The sequence below is a fragment of the Sus scrofa genome, chromosome 9, assembly GCF_054392235.1.
Source record: "Sus scrofa isolate SSC_HxYL_T2T_F1_AM1 chromosome 9, Sscrofa_HxYL_maternal_Yorkshire_Landrace_v2.0, whole genome shotgun sequence".
NCBI lineage: Eukaryota > Metazoa > Chordata > Mammalia > Artiodactyla > Suidae > Sus > Sus scrofa.
The window spans coordinates 81,866,472-81,886,188 of NC_139391.1; the positions used below are offsets into that span (position 1 = coordinate 81,866,472).

The 19,717-nt window shown below is 38.0% G+C and overlaps 1 protein-coding gene across 5 annotated transcripts; it reads left to right on the forward strand.

Moving 5' to 3' along the window:
• Positions 1-9,265: 9,265 nt before the first annotated feature.
• TAC1 (tachykinin precursor 1) lies at positions 9,266-18,257 on the forward strand. Of its 5 annotated transcripts, none has more exons than XM_003130164.7 (7): positions 9,266-9,410; positions 9,811-9,942; positions 10,927-11,023; positions 11,471-11,515; positions 12,017-12,040; positions 13,599-13,652; positions 17,658-18,257. In XM_003130164.7, exons 2-7 carry the CDS (start codon positions 9,820-9,822, stop codon positions 17,705-17,707), a joined length of 393 nt encoding a protein of 130 aa, XP_003130212.1. In that variant the 5' UTR covers positions 9,266-9,410; positions 9,811-9,819; the 3' UTR covers positions 17,708-18,257. The 5 variants fall into 5 exon arrangements, with proteins under 5 accessions (XP_003130212.1, XP_005667690.1, XP_003130211.1 ...); XM_013979715.3 differs by lacking the exon at positions 9,266-9,410 and adding an exon at positions 9,448-9,580; XM_005667633.4 differs by lacking the exon at positions 13,599-13,652.
• The last annotated feature ends 1,460 nt before the right edge of the window (positions 18,258-19,717 follow it).

The following is a 19,717-nucleotide window of genomic DNA, read 5'->3' on the forward strand; positions in this document are numbered from 1 at the left end:
CAAACTGGACATTTTACTAAGACTATTGTGATGGCTATACCTAATTTTAATTGAATTTTTTTATCTTAAAGGATCCAGTTTAACAAAACTTATATCTGATTAGGAATATTTTCAGTTGACTTATTAGTCTGGCTTATTATTTTAATAGTGCAGAGTCATGTTAAATAAAAAGATTATCTTCAAGCTTTTGGCAAGTATATACAATGTGAATTTCTTAATTGCACCCAGAAGCAATGGAAGGAAAACACATTTGTTAAATATTTTAAAAAATTGTTTTCAAACAATTAAGTAGTTCAAAAAACTGCCAAAATCCTCATCTTTTGAATCAAGAGCCACCAGTGACTAGAAGTTCATATGGTGAAAAACAGCAGCTGAGAACTTTGCTATTGTTCCAGAGGAAGTTATCTTGATCTGCTAATAGAATTTGTTGATGTTTAGACTGGACAGAGTTGTTGTCACTTGACTTCATCTCATTTCACCCTGCCTTCCATCCCTACCCACTCCAACTCTTGCCACCTTGGTTCTGGCTTCTCCAATGGATAACCAGCACGCATCCTTACCTCTCTGCCTTGGCTTAAAGTGTTCTCTCTCCCTGGAATGCCTTCTATCCTGTGCCTCCCATCCAGAGAAACTTTCTTCCATGCTGCCTTAATATAATGCTCACTTCTCTGTTCTAGCGTCTATTACATGTCTTTCCCCCTCCCCTGACTTTCTGAAGCCCTGCTGGAGCAAAAACTCATTCATCTTTTCTTGGCGGGTGGGGGAAGCACCTGCAGCAAATGGACGTTCCCAGGCTAGGGGTCTAATCAGAGCTGTAGCTGCCAGCCTACACCACAGCCAAAATCATGCTGGATCCAAGCTGCGTCTGTGACCTATGCCACAGCTCACAGCAACACTGGATTCTTAACCCACTGAGTGAGGCCAGGGATCAAACCTGAGTTCTCATGGAAACTGGTTGGCTTTGTTACCATTGATTCACGACAGGAACTCCAAAAAACTCATTTATCTTTGTATTCCCATTGTCATATTTGCTTGGAAAATTGCAAACACTGAGTAAATATTTATTGATTTAATTCTTTTTGTGGCATGTGCAGAAGCTTGGAGGGTTGAAATATTGTGTCCTTTTTCCAGCAGTGTATCCACTTCTGACTTTCCTACACCAGGCTCTTTGGGCAAAAGGACAACACAACAGCCAGACTCTTAAAGTAGCAGCAGCATGAAACCTAGAAGAAAATAACTAGATTTAGGTGTAGGGGATTAGTAGCCCCTGACAAAACCATGATTGTTTTACCTGGTTTTGAGTAGAGTTGCTTAAAATCCCTTCTAGCCTACAGCAGATCATCAGATGGTATAGAAATTTGTAACCTTACCTTTGCCTCTAGAGTGGTATCTCTCCCCCATGCAGTGGCAAATGCTTAATGACTGCAAGCCTGGCAATAATGGAGACTGGAAGGATTTAAAAGAGTGATTGACACAACTTGCTTGAAAAATTAATAAGGCACCTTAGAATTTCCATGAGGCGATGGGAAAGAAAAGAGGTGAACATAGAAGCAAGATTTCCCAGGTAAATAAAATGAAAAAGGTAATGAAGGAACTTAACCCTGCAGACAACATATTCTTCCAAAGTCACATTTGCAGCAATAGCAGTGTTCCAGGGGATTTTCTAAAGTTTGGGAGTCTGGGGCTAGAAAACACTAAAGAACTGATGCGTGCATGTGGTATGGACAATATCCATCAATTCTACAAACATTTACTAGTCAGATAACATAACATGGTACTATTTCAGGCTTTCTCTAACACTTACAAAATAAAGTAAAAATTGTTAATTTCAGGAGGGCCCAGCATGGCACAGCAGAAATGAATCCGACTAGGAATCAAGAGGTTGTGGGTTCATCCCTGGCCTCACTCAGTGGGTTAAGGATCTGGTGTTGCTGTGAGCTGCAGTGTAGGTCACAAATGTGGCTCAGATCTCATGTTGCTGTGGCTGTGGCTGTAGCGGGCAGCTATAGCTCCGATTCAACCCCTAGCCTGGGAAACTCCATATGCTGCTGGTGCAGCCCTAAAACAAAAAACAAACAAACAAAAAATTGTTAATTCTAGGAAAAAAAATAAAATAAAATCCACCATCAGCAACTAAACAAATCAAGAGTCACTCTCAAATTAAGGAAGTAATCTTAAGAATTTGTAGCAAATGAATGAAAGAAAATTCTAGAGCAAAGCAGATAGGCCCATCACTGCCTGGCTCCATAGAGCCTCCATCTTCTTAACATTATCATCACCTTCATAAAGTTTTATTTGTAAGTCAAAAAAAATTCTGAGAATTCTCAATGATGCTACACATGGAGAGAAAACAGAATGAGTAGATTGTTATTTTCTTCCAAAATGTAAGTGACTGACAGGAAACTGGTGACACCAGGAAAGAAAATAGAGCTGACATTTAAAGGGAAGTGGAAGGAAGCTGTCATGCACCCAGAAATCCAAATCCAGGGGGGACTCTCAAAAGAAAGGAACAGGCCCTCCCACCAGGGAATTGCATGGAACAAGACACTGCACAAAATCTCAGGAGAAAGAGCAGAGACTAGGTATTCACTACATCTCATCCAAGGTGCCCCTTCTCTGTCATTCCCACAGGCTAAGAAAAGTGAATGAAAGGCAAAATTCCTAGCCCTCAGTGGGGAAAAAAAAAAAAAAAAATTCTCCAGTATTATAGAAATAGAATCAATAGTAACTTACACTCTGCCCAGAGCCACCCAAACAACATCTAGCTGGAGAGAATGGCCCAGATGGTTTCTGGAATGTTCCAGAAACTTCAAATATAAATTTATTACACACTGTTGAGTATCCTCCAGAAAAACAGAACTAATAGGGTGTGTGGGTGTGGGGGTGTGGGCTTGTGTGTGTGTGTGTGTGTGTGCATGTATAGGAGGAAAAACAGGGAGAGATTGATTTTTAAGAAGTCAATTAGGGATTTTAAGGAATTAGCTTACATAATTATGGGGGTGGCAAATATAAAATCCACAAGGCAGCCTGGAAGGCTGGAATTCAGCAAGAAGTTGATGCCTTGAGTCCAAAGGCAATCTGGAGGCAGATTTCCCTCTTCCTGAGGGAACCTCAGTCCTTTTCTCTTAAAGCCTTCAACTGGTTGGATGATGACAACCCATATAATATAGAATAATGGTGTTAATCAAAGTCTACTCATTCAAATATTAACCACATCTAAAAAATATACCTTCATGGTAATATCTAGACTCATGTTGGGCCTAACAAGAGGCCATCATAGCCTACCCAAGTTGACACATAAAATTAACCATGGACAGACACACACAGAGGCCACCCAGAATAATACAAATAGTTAAATGTTCATTGTCTGTGCTAAGCATTCTTTTTTTATACTTCATGTATACTCAGTTGGCACCTACAGCAAACTTATGATGTAAGTATTATCTATTATCCTATCTGGCAGGTTAGAGAATTGAGGCAGGGTGTGCCTAAGTAATTTTTTCGAAGGCCACATGGCTAGCAAATTATTAAACTTGTATTTAAATTGATAGCACTTGCTCAAAACTCATGCACTTTACCAGTGAACTTAAAGAAAACATAACTCGAGAAACTGAAGAAAACTCCCTCACTTACTTCACACCAAGAACATCTTAATAAATACATAATCAATAAAATAAAAGCATATCAATAAAATAATAAAGAAATTAAATGCGATGAAAAAGAAAATTACCAGTCTATGAGAAAAAATTGGGGACTATGTAGCATGATTATGGAAATAGTAAGTAATTTAGATACAGTGAAGTGAATTACTGACACCAAAGTCAATTACTGACACAAAGAGGAAAAGTTAACTAAAGTGAATGTGGATGAAAAAGAGTAAAGAATTAAAACAATTTGTAAGAGAGTTATAGACATGAGATATACATATTACAATATTATAGATATATATAATTAAATACATTAAGATCTAAAGAAAAAGATCATAATATTCTTGAAGTGGAATTTCCATTTCAAATATATATTCAAAAAAACATAATACAATAGAATTCCCCAAAATGAAGAGAGAATATATCTGCAAAACAAAAATAGTTTATGATACTCCAATAATATTAGATGTAGGATGATCAACTGCAAGACATATCCCAATTGAGCTACTGAATGTCAGGGATAAAGAAAAAACTTCTCAGATATTGAAGCAAAAGAGCTCAGATACTAAATCAAAACAGTAAATCACATCCAAGCAGGAGGAAAAATTATCCCACCTGAGAATTCTCCACAACAACTGAATTCTACAGGACAATGAAGCAAAGCTCATAAATTTCTAAGAAAAATGAAATTTATTTTTTAAATATTATAACTATTCAAAATGTCATTCAAGCATAGGAGCCCCTGAGAAACATACACCAGCATGAAAGAACTCAAGGAATACAATTGTGCAGTTTCTTCTTGAGGAAGGAAAATTTGCTTGACAGTAACATCTAGCCAAATAAAAAAGGACTGAAAATAAACTGGAGAAGAGCAAAGCTAGATTAAAAGGACTGGGGTGAAAATCAATCTGTTTAAATATAGAATGAATAATAGACAGCTAAGGATTGAAAATACAGTAGCAAAAATAAATATGAATGTTATAAACCTGAAAAATGTTAAAGTAATAATACAACTATGAAAATTGCGAAGTAAGGGGTAAGGGAAATGGGAAGAAGTTTGAGTGAAAATGTTTTCTTTTTTCAAAACAGGGAATAAATATTGTCAAATATCTACTTTTTAAAATGTTACATCTTAATGTTTATTTCTAAATATTATTTTTTAACATTAATGGATACTTTTATGGAAAAAATTATTGTGGTGAAGAAATATTGTTCGCTTTCATTTTGTTTTTCTACTCTAAAGTCAAATAAAATATAAACAACCATCTTTCATTAAAAATACTTCCTAGGAGTTCCTGTTGTGGCACAGTGGTTAACGAATCCGACTAGGAACCATGAAGTTGCGGGTTCGATCCCTGCCCTTGCTCAGTGGGTTAACGATCCGGCATTGCTGTGAGCTGTGGTGCAGGTCGCAGACGCGGCTCGGATCCCATGTTGCTGTGGCTCTGGTGTAGGCTGGCAGCTACAGCTCTGATTAGACCCCTAGCCTGGGAACCTCCATATGCCACGGGAGCGGCTCAAGAAATGGCAAAAAGATTAAAAGAAAAAAAAAAAAAAAAAAAAAAAAAAAACTTCCTATGGGGACTTATGGTTCAGTGAAAACGAATCTGACTAGTGTCCATAAGGATGTGGGTTCAATCCCTGGCCTCACTCAGTGGTTTGGGGATCCTGCATTGCTGTGGCTGTGGCGTAGTCCAGCAGCTGTACCTCCAATTTGACCCTAGCCTGGGAACTTCCATATCTGAGGGTGCGGTACTAAAAAAGCAAAAAAAACAAAAACGAAAAAGAAAAAAACCCCACAATTTCTTATGATCTCATACTACTTTCATAACTTTTATTTATCTGTGACTATTTTTTTATTCTTCTACATATATTAATAGAAATATATTCAAAATAATGTTACAGGTGGAAATTTCTGAGTTTTGGGTAATTTCAAAAATACATTATTGTACTATTCTGCATTATTTTATGTGCCATGGTGCATATGTGGCATCTGAATAGTTATACATTTGGTTACATTGAGCTAACAGGGAAGTAATTGTGAAACTGGCATCTTTATTTTTACTTTGTAAGTCATATCAGCAACTAAGAAAAAATTAATCTAACATGCCCCTCTTTAGGTATGAAATTTTACAAGGTGGAAAATGATATGAATAGCTTTTTGCTTATAATATAATAACAATAATAATAAAAAGGTAAACTAAAAACCTAAAAGAAAGAGTTACTTAGAAAGAAGAGGGTAGAGGAACAGGAATTGAAGCTACACTTCTTTGACTACATTAGGTTTCAAATATTTGAGTTTGGAACTTTGCATTTTACATAATTCTAAAGTTAAATTTAAAAACAATCCCTAAAATTCAAGAGCAAAGTGAGCAAATTATTCTATGTGTATAAGAGTTAATAGCATAATCATGCAGAGAGGAACTTTTAAAATGACTTTAAAGCAGTTAAGTTGACTGAAGATACATTGTATAATATGTTTTTAAGAGCAAAAAATTGCAATTAAAAACTCTTAGGCTGTTTCTAATAATCATATTGCTAACAATGTTGGAATTGTGTATTGGGATAAAGCAAATGAGTATTAATGTTGATGTCACTGTGAACTGGGTTTTTTTGTTTTTTGTTTTTTTTTTTTTGTTTTTTTGGCCTGGAAGAGAAGATGCAAAATAGAAGAGGTTAAGAAAAGACTAGTACCCTGATTTGAAAAGAAAATGTCAGAATATGTTCATGATTTTACACACACACATTTTCAGCTCTATTCATTGAAAAAGTCTTGAAACCAAGAAGAACTCAGTAGCAACATGCACCCATAATACCCAGATTATGGTTTCTAATTATCATTTCTAATTCAAAAGAAACAAGAGCTCCTTAAATGCAAATTGCAAGTCTGCAAGGAAATACACAGTTTAAACCTGGAACAGCTTGTCTCACCAAAAACAAGAAAGCCATTAAAGCCAATTTAAGGCATATCTAATGTCTCGGGAGCCAGTTTGAAAAATCACCTGCTGGCCAAGAAATGGGATAATTTGAACATTGATTACAAGGAGGTCTGCTTCTATCTTTTTCTTGAAGAATTAAAATACTTCAATTATGTTTAAATCCATGTGCTCATAATAATCTTAAATTTGGGGGAGAGGGCCATATTTGAATGTGTTAATTTACCAACTCATTATTTTTCAAACTGGTAAAGGGAAGTAATCAAGCTCTTATCTCACCTTTCCTATACTAGTCATGTCTTAGAGTAACTACATAGTTATTGAGAAAAAAAATTCTCTTTATAAGGAAGAAATAAGCCAGCTAATAAGTAAAAAAAAAAAAAAAAAAAGAATGATAAAATCAGAATAACACTATTTCAAAAGTACTAATAAGGTAATCAGATATTTTGATCAGCAAAAGCTGCTAATGTCTCAAAAGGAAAAAAAAAAAGGTATCGTGTGCTTCCTAAAAACACACGTAAAGTAGCTTTGTCAAAAAAACTGAACCACCATGGCATCAAACTTTTAGATATAACTACCAATTAACAGGAAATAGAAGAGAGGAACAAGTTAGAAGAAACTTGTAGGGGGCAATCAAAATTCCAGAAGGTAGTATATTTTATTGAGAAGTTTTATCCCTAAGGACAAAGAGAGCCAGAAGGAGAGAGTGTGTGAAGCAGAGTGAGAGTGGGGTGGGCATGGACTATAGATTAAGGAAGACTTAAGAGATATTTGAACCAGGAGTTCCCATTGTGGCTCAGTGGTTAACAAATCCAAGTAGGAACCATGAGGTTTCGGGTTTGATACATGGCCTCACTCTGTAAGGATCTGGCATTGCGATAAGCTGTGGTGTAGGTTGCAGGCACAGCTCGGATCCCACATTGCTGTAGCTCTAGCCTAGGCCATAGGCAGGCAGCTACAAGTCTAATTAGACCCCTAGCCTGGGAACCTCCATATGCCTTGGGTGGAGCCCTAGAAAAGACAAAAAGATGACCAAAAAAATGTGTATGTGTGTGTGTGTATAAACCAAAATGCGTGTATATATATATATATATATACATGTACATATATATATGAACCATGAAAGTATGGACTTCATTATAATTCTGATTTCATCTAGTAAACTGTATTGAGGAGGGGCTTATGAAAAAATGGGGAATATTTGAACACTGACTTGACCATATGTAACGAATTATTTTATGTTGTTTTTAGGTAGAAAAGTGGCATGCTTATATTTTTAATTTTAAAGATACTTACACTTTCTATAGACATTCTGAAATATTTAGAGTTGAAATTATGTCTGAGCTTTGCTTTGAAATAATCATGGTGGGGAAATAGAAAGAGTTTGTAAGTGAAACCCGTAAATTTTTTAAGTGGATGAGCCTCTCTACTTTCCTAAATGTTTATAATTCTCCATTTAAAAAGTTATAAAAACAAAGAATAGAATACCTCATGTTGCAAGGCCAGGCCTAAAGAAATGAGATATGTAAATGTGAACTTGAAAAGTCAGGTTTATTTAAGTAAAAACAACAAATATTAGAGGAAAAAATATTTGTTTAAATAAACTGCAATAATTTTTTATCCACTATACTAGAACATCAGAATTAATTGGAAAACAGAATACTTACTAAGGAAAGAGGAGAAAACAACTCCACCCCAGACAGAATAGTCATTTAATTCAGTGAGAGAAGAAATAAACATGTCTTGGAGGCAAATCATGGGCTCTTAGCAATTAGCATCTTCCCTACACTAATTTTCCTATAAAGGAGAAACTTAGGAAGGAGCTGAAGAGTCCTTTAGTGATAACCCTGAAGGATCCGGTACATCTCTTGAGGATTTCTCAGCCTTCTGAGAGTAAGTGTAGCAGAGAAGCAAAACGTTCTTTTCCAACCCTTGCTCCTGCATATGGCCAGGTAGCTGGGGAGCGGGGGGAGGAGGTATTCGACAAGGACGCTGCTATAAAAGTTCTACTATGTAATGCCACGTTTAAATTCTCCTGTCTCCAAAACGTAAAATAGATTTGTTTCCATCCCCTGAAATACTGTGAGACTGAGAAGTCCTTTAGTACTGCTGAAGAAACGCCACTATTCCAGCTGATTTGGGGAAAGGGTGTTCTGCTCATGGAAAGATGCTATATCTCAGAAAATCTTAAGACACTCTGCAGATGGAAATGGGGGTGGGGCGGGGAGAATGCCTCCCCCACCCCAGTCTGAAGTTCTTTCTTAGCCTGATTTCCAACGACAGTATCTTAATATCTAAAGTTTTTTGGCCATTCTTTAAAGTGCAACTTATCCTGACGTCTCAAGGTACGTAAAAGTTGCCAAAGTCCGAGGAATGAGTCACTTTGCTCAATTCTGATGAGTAATCTCAGGTGTCATGGAACCCCGTTCGGAAGAAAGATAGGGGAGGGGGCGTCAGATCTGCAGGCGGAAGAAGACGGAACGCTGGGGATTGTATGGCGAGATCTCGATTTTCCTAAAGTTGCGTCACTTCGAACCCAATTGGGTCCAGATGTTATGCGCACGGACGGATTACCGTCTCGGAAACTCTCAATCAGACGCAAGCGAAAGGAGAGGAGGCGGCTAATTAAATATTGAGAGAAAGTCGCGTGGGGAGCGTGTCACGTGGGTCTCGAGCCTCAAGGAGACTGGAATAAATAGCGCGCCGGCAGCCAGCAGGCAAAAGAGCGCGCTGCTGACCTCCTTCTCCGCAATTGCGGAGACGGATTGCAGAGCGCCGGGCGAGCGCTCAGACCAGCCGGAGGAACCCCGCGGACGGTTCAGCTGTGGTAGGTGCCTGCGCCCTACCGGGAGCGCTTTCTGCCACGCGCACTGCTCGGAGACCGGGTCTAGCGGGGCTGGTGGACCAGCTGGATCGGGGAACCGTGGGAAACAGCAGAGAGACTAGGGAAAGGCGGGTATCCTTGTCTTCCACCTACAGGCTTAAAGGTGTGGATTGGTGAGTTAGGGGCTGGAGGAATTGTGATCCAGGAAGAAGGGGATTTGAGAAGGTTGCGGGCTTGAGCCTCTTTCCTAAATGGTACAGTCAGGACTTTAGCCCTTAGGCGGTATATCTTGTTTCAGTCGGCTCTGAGCTCGGCTGTGGGGCTGAAATTTCTGTTGCTTCAACTCTAGGATAGCCACCCCATATAGATATTCTCCCCTTTCCCTTCTCCTCACTCTTTCCAGAAATCGAACATGAAAATCCTCGTGGCCTTGGCAGTCTTTTTTCTCGTCTCTACTCAACTGTTTGCAGAAGAAATCGGAGCCAACGATGATCTGAATTATTGGTCCGACTGGTCAGACAGCGACCAGATAAAGGTGAGACCCAGTCTTTGAGATGGCCCGCACCGTTCTTCCTAGGCTCAGGAGCTGTCACTTACCCCTCGAGATAGCACCCCAGTTACTGCAGTGGGCACCGGGACAACAACCAGAGGCAGTGGAGGCGCGGGAGGAGGGAGGCAAAGGAACCCCATCCTCTGGGTCCTAAATGAGATTTTGCACCCACGAAGCCGATTTCCTACGGAGGGCTGCATCACTGGGTCTCAGGAACTCTCCAGAGAAATAATTCCCTCCCTGATGATTCTGGGATCCTCACAAGAGTGAAAACACGGAATTTCATCCCGTAATAACGCAGATTTCGGGCACTCGGGTCCAGCTGCCAGGACAGGGCGTTAGGGAACGCTGGGCAAGTGGCGAGCTGCCGAAGGCTTGGAGGGGCGCCGTGAATGGGAAGCTAACTTCCTGCCTTGACTTTTATTTTATCGCCCTGAGGACATAGCTGCAAGTTTTCCTTTAGAAGGCTAACAGGCTGTTCGCGCAAGGGAGCGTGCCCCTCGGGGACAGGGCAAATCGCGCAGTGCAAATCCCTTTAAAGCGCTGTCACCATCCCTAACCTCCCATCCCGCCACCACCACCCCACTACTGTGCCTTTAGACCGTGAGAGGTCTCAAAGCTGGCGACAGAGAAAAGACAAAGTCTGGTGGCTGAGAGGTAGATGAGTGAGGCTCCCCGGGCTGGGCGGAAAGAGCAGAAGGTGCTGCTCCAGCTAACTCTCAAGGGCAGGGCCTGGGGGAGGGGGCGGCGGTGGACTTGGATTCCTCGGGGTGGGGTCGAGAGAAGGAGCCTCCAGGCGTGAGGAAGCCCGGCCTCCTCTCGCCTGGATGCTAGTTCCCCAGCCCAGACCTGGCCGAACCCCACCGCCGAGATTTGCCCAAGGCTGGAGCGCACCGCAAGGAGGACTCGGTTTCCCGGGCCTCTCATTGGTTGCCTACATGGCCGTTTGTCGGTACATCTGTCCTCCAGGAGGAGCTGCCGGAGCCCTTTGAGCATCTTCTTCAGAGAATCGCGCGGAGACCCAAGCCTCAGCAGTTCTTCGGATTAATGGGCAAACGGGATGCTGGTGAGATAGGCAACCATCCTCTCTCTCTTCCTGGGCAACTCGCCCTTCTCCGCCTAGCTCGCACTCGCACCCAGCCTACCTTGCTCTTTGGGTAAAGATTTCCACCCTAAAGAGGGTATATCTCTCAAGGCACGATTCTGACCCTCACCTCGCTAACTCATGCGTGCCCGCGGGGGAGGGAGAGATCCTTAGAACCACCAAGAACAAGAACTAATTTTAGCGAAGTACCCCCTTAACTAAGGATCCAAACTGTCAAAGAGAAAGGCTAGGGGCCTCCAAGGGGTAGTACTCGGAATGTTCTCAGTGCATGTGGAAACTGATTTGAGACCACTGAGGTTAGATTACAGTTAGCTGCCCGGTGCCTCATGATAGAAATATTTAATTCCTTGAATTCATCACACCATCAATGGAACGGGTAAATAGTTAATGTCAATTGTCTCTTGTCAGATTCCTCAATTGAAAAACAAGTGGCCCTGTTAAAGGCTCTTTATGGTAAACATTTCTATAAATCTTTATTTTACTATTATGAATGCACATTTATGAAAATGCACGTGTATGAAAATGAAGTCTTCTTTGGGCTGAAATACAGATTCTTGACAATGCCTCTTGATTAAAGAGATGGATTTCCATCTCTCTCTCCTGAGCATCAAACTGTGGCCAGCCTTGAAGATATGTCTCTTATAAGAAGACAGAGAGGTGTTTCGGCCAGGCAGTTATTAACCGGCCTCAGGAGTCTCTCAGTCCTGGCTTTGAATCCATGGCCCATATAAGTGACTTCAAAATATTACTTTCATTTGTTAAGATATTTTGTTTTTATTATTAATAATTTGACTAGTATTTACGGTTCTCCTATATTCCTCAGCATAGTCCTTGAATGGGAAATGTCATGTTATTTAAAAAATCAATTCCTTTTATAATTCTCTTTAAAAGAAATAATGTAGCACCTCTAAAATGAATCTATCGTGTTTGCTAATTTTATCTTTTTTTCAATAGGACATGGCCAGATCTCTCATAAAAGTAAGTTACATATCATTTTGTCATTTATCAAATGCAAATGTAATTAGATTCAATTCTACTTTATGTAATATTTTCTGTTGTAACTTAAGACTTGATATTTTCAATTAAGACAGTATAAGAATGGAGAAGACTCAAATTACATCCAGAACATGATTGTTTAAAGCTCTGTTGCTTAAACATGTCATACTTACCAAAATGATGTGTTATATTAAAAATCCTTAATTCTTAACTAAACTTTTGCTAAATTCCTGACCCACAGAAACCGAAAAAAATATTTTTTTCTTTTAATCTGCTAAAGAAAAAAGAGGGAGGGAAGAAAGAGGGAGGAAGGAAGGGAGGAAGAAAGGAAGGAAGGAAAGAAAAAAGGAATCCTTAAACTCCTATAATTTGTTAGTTTTAGGTAAGAATTTCAACCCTAGGGGTAAAAATTCACCACATATGCCTCTTCCCTCATCCCCACCCACTACTTCCACTGCAGAAACAAAAATCCAAGCATTTATAGGCATCTCCTAGTTTACTTTAGTATGCTGGATATTATGACATCAATTATAGAGTAATCCAGCAGCCAATTAAAGTAATGGGATGAATATGTGCATAGAGAATCCATACTAAAGGTAAAGATAGAAATGTAGCTTTTTGATCCCATAATTGAATGGGAAACCTCAGTCTTTCAAAGCACAGTGAAACATTTCTTAGAGCAACAAAGATGGCAGAATCATGGCTTGACAGTCATTTGATCCGTTTCCCAGTTAAAGGAACCAGAGTTGACAGGAAGTCCCAGGGGCCCATCTCAATCTTGTTCACTTACCCCAGCTTGGATTTTGGTTCACTGGGGGCAGAATAGGCCACACTAAAACAGCAGTGTTCTCAACTAATATAGTATAAACCAGCAGACGTCCTCCCACCAGAGTTAAAATGATAATCCTTTCCAAGGGCTTCATCTTTGAAAGTAAATATATCTTATTCAGATTGAATTTCTAAGGACTTGACTTTCCAAGGAATTATACATAGCAAAATTCTATGTAAAGAAATAAATGTACTCTCTTAATGTAAAAACTGATATACCTTTTCCAAAAGAAGTATTTTAAAAAATCCAATAAAATAGAAGTAGTCACCTTTAGAAGTTTATAATCATCAAGTATAAGGATCTGATTTAACTAAGCTTCAGCTTCCTGAGAAATACAATATATTCCATAATGTGAGGAAACAAGCTTTGACATTTCTGTCACACAAATGTGAAATTGACCCCTTAAAAACCAAAGCTAGCAGCAACAATATTTAAAACATTATATATAAACAGATTATAATATGAATAAAGTGTCCTTGCTAATATTTAGGTATAGAATTGAGAAAGGTGCTTTCATTGTATTATTTGATTTAGTGTCATTTATAAGACTTATTAGGAATCTTTATTTTTTTCAGGTTCACCAAAACTTGAAATAGTTATATATTTATTATATAGGCATACCTTTGGAAACTTGCTTTTTTGGTACTAGTTATAATAGTTTATTTCCTCAAAGATATACATATTAAAATACCCCTAAATGTATTTTTCCAGGGCATAAAACAGATTCCTTTGTTGGACTAATGGGCAAAAGAGCTTTAAATTCTGGTATGTATAAAACCATGACTAAAAATAAACAGTATCTTAAATCTACTTCTGTTTTCTCTAAGGCATTCTTTAAAGTATTAAACAGGAATAATAATTAAAATGGGCATTTATGGTGGAAAAATCTATGTAGTAAATAAATCCAAGAGTGGATTTATAGCTATCACACAATATCAATCTATCTTTCTCAAACTCCCAGTATCTGTCCCCTTTAGTCATTACTTAACCTGAATCTTTGGGCTAGTCTAACATCCTTTCCCTCATTTCTTGTTCAATGAGCCATATCTAACCTTACTGAACTAAAGGGGTAGGGGGTGGAGAGCAGGGAGTAAAACTGATTTTCACTTGTTACCAAGGTATTTGGAAAGTCTTACAAAAGGTTAAATCTGACAGTCTTCCCTCACAAAAATAAATAGATAAGTAAACAAAAACAAACCCATTTATACCAATTACTGGCTCTTTATCAAATTGTAGGAGCTCAAACTCTAACCATTCTGATGAATGTTTACAACTATGAGAGTAGCATAGTGTGTTCCATTGCTTTCAGAAAGGAACACATTCAAATTATCCTAGAGGGTTATAATCAGTTCTGGGTATAAAATTCTTAGAGAGGAGTACCACAGTTCTCTTCAATAATCCAGTTTAATTCTGAACAATTCCTTCACTTGATATTAAGATTGCATATTTCTTTTCTGTAACTTCTATCTTCTATGTAAATACCACATGCATATATCTGAAAACTCTTGTTTCTCAACTCTTTCATCACAGTATTTTCAAGGTTAGATAACCCCTATATCTTTTTCATAGAGACTGATACTTTGTTAAACTCATTCAGACCTTAGAGTCCTTAGTTTAGTTTTTTTGGAAAAGCTATTCAGATTCTTTTTATTTTACCTTCAGCAAAATTAGAATCAAAATACTAATTGTGTAATTAATTAGAAAGTAACCATCACTGATCTTACCTATTTAGAGTATTTCTAGTTTCCTGAAAATCTATAACTTCAGATGTGCTGGCTTAATTACTCTGAAAAAGTCCATGTAAAAATGATGTATCCTGAATCCTGTTATTTATATTGGCTCTCTCCCGTCTAAACTCAGATACTACGTTTATATTTCTTCAGTAATTTGGAGGATTCTCAAGTTTAAATTATAAAGAAGTTACCAGTGTACCTAATGAAAATCTAAAATTGTTTTACTAATATGTATTATCTTATAACTTTTAGAAATGGAATATAAGTTTAAACCACACTGGTTTTAAAAATGTACACTAGCCCTTATATACCTGTGGTTGTCTTGATAATCATACAAGTCATCAACTTTCCAATTTCAGAATTGATACAAGTTGCAGAACATGCTAATTTTACAAATAATACAGATACTGCGGAGTTCCCGTCTTGACACAGCAGGAACGAATCAGACTAGGAACTATGAGGTTGCAGGTTTGATCCCTCGCCTCGCTCAGCGGGTTAAGGATCCGGTGTTGCCGTGAGCTGTGGTCGCAGATGCGGCTCGGATCTGGTGATGCTGTGGCTCTGGCGTAGGCTGGCAGCAACAGCTCTAATTAGACCCCTAGCCTGGGAACCACCATATGCCACGGGTGTGGCCCTAAAAAGACAAAAAGACAAAAAAGCAAACAAACAAACAAACAAAATACAGATAGTATGCAGTTTAGAACACATTAGATGCTATTAAATATGCTTAAAATAATATAATCATATCTAATGGTAACTACATGAATCTGAACCAATTTATGACTAAATCTTTGCTCCTCCATTTTAGTTAAGAAAATATAAAAGGAAAAAATGGGTGAACATGTAATCTATACTCAATCAGATGCCCTTTCATTTGATCAGTTGAGGTGTCTTCTATACCCATCTGATCTTTACCCTTTTGTGGCCACATGCCCCTTTGAAATCTAGAAACTCATATGCATGCAGCTCATACACACATCAGCTCACACATACAAACATTTACATGTGGTTTTAGAGAGTTCATGGACCAGGTAAGAAACGATGCTTCCAGTCAAGAGGACATTATGTTCCAGATCAATCACTGATCTATCTTTGGTTAGTTGACATTAGCGTTTATCTCCCTTCTCTGAGGAACAACATTATGTTACTGAAAGTGCCTCAGGAATGAACTTGTGCTAGTCATCCTCCTCCAGATAGAAACAAACAAGGGTGAGAAACAGACTGTTTCTTCCCTTCAGAACTGCCCAGATTGGGGCTCAGACTATTTCCCCCAGAAGTGTGTATGTGATCGACATAAAACTTCCAGTGTATTGATAGCCTCACTTAAGGGAATGCTGGATGCTACAGACCATCTGCTTAGTGGTGAAAAGGAAAAGATAACACGGACAAAGTGATAAACCCACTTTGTCTTTCAACAAATCCTTCTCACTGAGAAAATTCTTTGGACTGGGACCTACAATTCCTACGTCTTTCACGTTCTTTCTACTTTTTCTTTTTCTTTTTTGTTTTGTTTTTTGTCTTTTTAGGGCCGCGCCTGTGGCATATGGAAGTTCCCAGGCTAGGGGTCAAATCAGAGCTGTATCTGCTGACCTACACCACAGCTCACAGCAACATCAGATTGTTAACCCACTGAGTGAGGCCAGGGGTTGAACCCTCATCCTCATGGATATTAATCAGGTTTGTTTCTGCAGAGCCACCATGGGAACTCCCTATTTCTATTTAAATTCATTATTTTATACATGCATATTGAATTTTTAAAGGAACAGTAGTTTTACTGTGATGAAAATCTAAGTATGTAAAGTATTAGCTAAAATGGTGAACAATATACTTAAGTATTTGATCACAACAATCTAATCCTTACCCTTTTGTCGTTACAGACCCCTTTGGAATTATATTTAATAATGTAATATAATGATATAATTTCAGCGCTTTTTTTTCTGTCCAGATAATCAAAATACATAAATTACTTGTTAGCTATGTGTTAAATACCTTTGGAAGCAGTGATTAACCTTTCATAGGTCATTAGGGTGCTAGGAGGTAAGGTAAACGATGTTGTATTTAGATGGCACAATTGTCCTACCTAAGACAATGAGATTGTTTTTAGTCTCAAGGACAATCTGTCCCTGAGAGGAATCCACAAGACAGGAAGAGACCCTTATACCATTAGGTACCCCTGTACAAGAAGTCAGCAAACTTTTTCTATAAAGAGCCAGATAGTAAATATTATTATTTTATATTTCTAGTGCTGCACCCATGGCATATGGTGGTTCCCAGGCTAGGGGTCGAATCGGAGCTGCAGCTTCTGGCCTACGCCACAGCCACAGCAACGCAGGATCCAAGCCACGTCTGTGACCTACACTACAGCTCACGGTAATGCCACTGAGCGAGGCCAGGGATCAAACCTGCATCTTCATGGATGATAGTCAGATTTGTTTCCGCTAACGCTAAGCCTCAATGGGAGCTCCCAGATAGTAAATATTTTAGACTATGTGAGCCAGGCAGCCTCTGTAGCAATTACTCAGATTTGCCATTTTAATGTTAAAGTAGGCATAGACTTTATCCCTGTTCCAATAAAACATTATTTACAGGAAAAGATGGTGGGCTGGATTTGGCTCATGGCCTGTGATTGGTTAACTGTGTTCTAGAATAAAAGTCACACATTGTACTTTCTTCCTACTACTATTCCTGATTACTTTAGGCATTGTCCTTTCTATGAATCACCATGGGTGTCTGCCACTGCTTGAGAAAGGTGTTGAGAATCGACATTGCAGTATATTGTGGAAATGCACTTTAGGGCACCAAGTATATAAGGATAACCAAATAACCAAGAATTTTGTGGTTAGATCACTTCCAATCAGGATAGAGACTTATTGAGGCCCAATTGGAAGATCTGTAAATAAGACTCTTAGAAATACTTAAGTGGAAGCAAAAAAGTAATTATCAGTTTAAAAGAAATTACTCTATGCCTTGAACTTTATCTGTTCAGCTGTGTCAGTAAAGCCTCCTAACAAACCTTTTACCATCTTTTTGTTCTCAGTGGCTTATGAAAGGAGTGCAATGCAGAATTATGAAAGAAGACGTAAATAAACTACCTAACGTATTATTTATCCAGCTTCATTTGTGTCAATGGCTGATGAAAGGTAAAATGAGACAGACGCTATGAAGAATAATTATTTATTTAATAATAATTGTTGTTTTGAGTTGAAAACTCAAAAAGTATTTATTTTTCATATTGTGCCAAGATGTGTTGTAAAAGTGTGTTATAATTCTAACATGGCAACTCCCTCAGAAATAGAAATCAGTGGTAATTTCTCAACAAAGCAGTGTTCAATGAAGTGGTAGGAACCTATCAATGATACAGTCTCCAAAGAAAGAAATAATTTCTGTTTCTCAAGAGCAGTCACATCAGCGACGTGTGAAGAAAGGAAACTCACAGATATGCTGTGCTTCTCCATTTGTTTTCATGGTGAAAATGTACTGAGATTTGGTAGCAAACTGTGGTGTATCCCTGAAGCATGTTTCATGGTTTATGACTATATAGAGATGTTTTAAAAGTTTTAATGTGATTCTAAGGTCTTAATTTTATTGTACAATGTGTTGTGATAGTTAACATTTTAAATAAAAGAAAAAATATCTTGAGAATTGGGTCTTATTCTGTCATTAACATTTATGTCAAATCAGCAACCTTTCTTTTACCAGATAAAATATGTTCAAAGTTGTTTTGGTTGCTAAATCATGAGCCATAGAGCTACTAAACTTCCCTTTCTTAAGGAAAATGACTAAAATGGAATCTGTTTCTCTCAAACACACCTTTTTTTGGGGGGAGGGGTGCTAGGTTATTTGGCACAAGATCATTCATGGCAAAAACATTTATATTCTGGTACCCAAACTGTAAAGGCTCAGTTCTTTTTACATGATTCCCTTTTACAAATATGATAATAATCAATTTTTAAAAAGAATTTTACTGATTATTTCCTTGCTGGGTAAAACATCAGCACACTGCCATTTCAGCCCTGCTTAGAGCCCAGGAATAAATAAATGCATCATTGTGTGAGTCTCACTGGAATTTAGGCACCAAACTAAACTCTGACCAAAGTCATTGGCAGATGATGCAGAAAGATGGGGAGCTGGTAATATGGCACCACCACCATAAGGAAGATAAGAGCCCCTTTCCTGCATTTCTAAGGACTGCCTATGAATAGCTAGTGCTCATAACACTCCAGCAGAAGCAGTGCATCAGAGAAGCTCTTGTGTATTTAAAGAGAAGAATTGATAGGTGTCCTTGGAATCATTTTCTGATTGCAGAGTGTGTGAAACATTGACAAGTGGTAAAACAACTCAGGACAAGCATTGCTCAGTGAAATAAAACTCCATGAGTTTATTCTGGACTGGTGACTGTTGTTGATCAATTAAAACCATTGGTGGGACAGGAGAGCTAAAGAAAATTTTTTCTTTTATTTTTTTAATTTTATCTTTGAATACTTTGTTTAAAAAAAAAAAAAACTCCAATGAACTCATTTTCCTTATTACACAATACATTTAAATGCTAAAAATTACATTATCATAAGAAAAATGAGGAAATGAGTCATTTAGAACTCCACTCCGCTACACTAATGTTTAATGTTCTATTTAATAATAACAATATTTGTAATATATGATAATCATAATACCTATCATAATATATATTTAATCACCCAATGAAGGAAGCAATATTATTATTATTATTACTATCATCATTTTACTAATGATGACATGAAGCTCAAAGAAATGTTGGACTTAGAGACTATAATATGAGAGGAGTCAGGATTACAGAGGAATTATTAGGCAGAAACAGCAGCACAAATTAATTTCTAACCATGAGATTGATGAAACAAACTGGCATATTGATAAAACTGAATATTATGACATCACTTACAATGGCATTATGGGGTATTTAGTGACATGGAACATATAAGTTATGTTGTTAGACAAAAAGTAGTATTTATGCATTATACAAACATATATATACATATATATTTGCGTAGATGTTATAATAAGTAGGAACCATGTAATGGATAAGAGTGTGGGGCTCAGAGTCTGACTAAGACTATTCCATTT

Excerpts from the sequence above, each read along its gene's own strand:
- TAC1 (XM_003130164.7), top strand. The coding sequence starts at position 9,820 with ATGAAAATCCTCGTGGCCTTGGCAGTCTTTTTTCTCGTCTCTACTCAA. Across the intron at positions 11,516-12,016 it reads CCTGTTAAAGGCTCTTTATG|GACATGGCCAGATCTCTCAT; the intron begins GTAAACATTTCT and ends TTTTTTCAATAG. Across the intron at positions 13,653-17,657 it reads CAAAAGAGCTTTAAATTCTG|TGGCTTATGAAAGGAGTGCA; the intron begins GTATGTATAAAA and ends TTTTGTTCTCAG.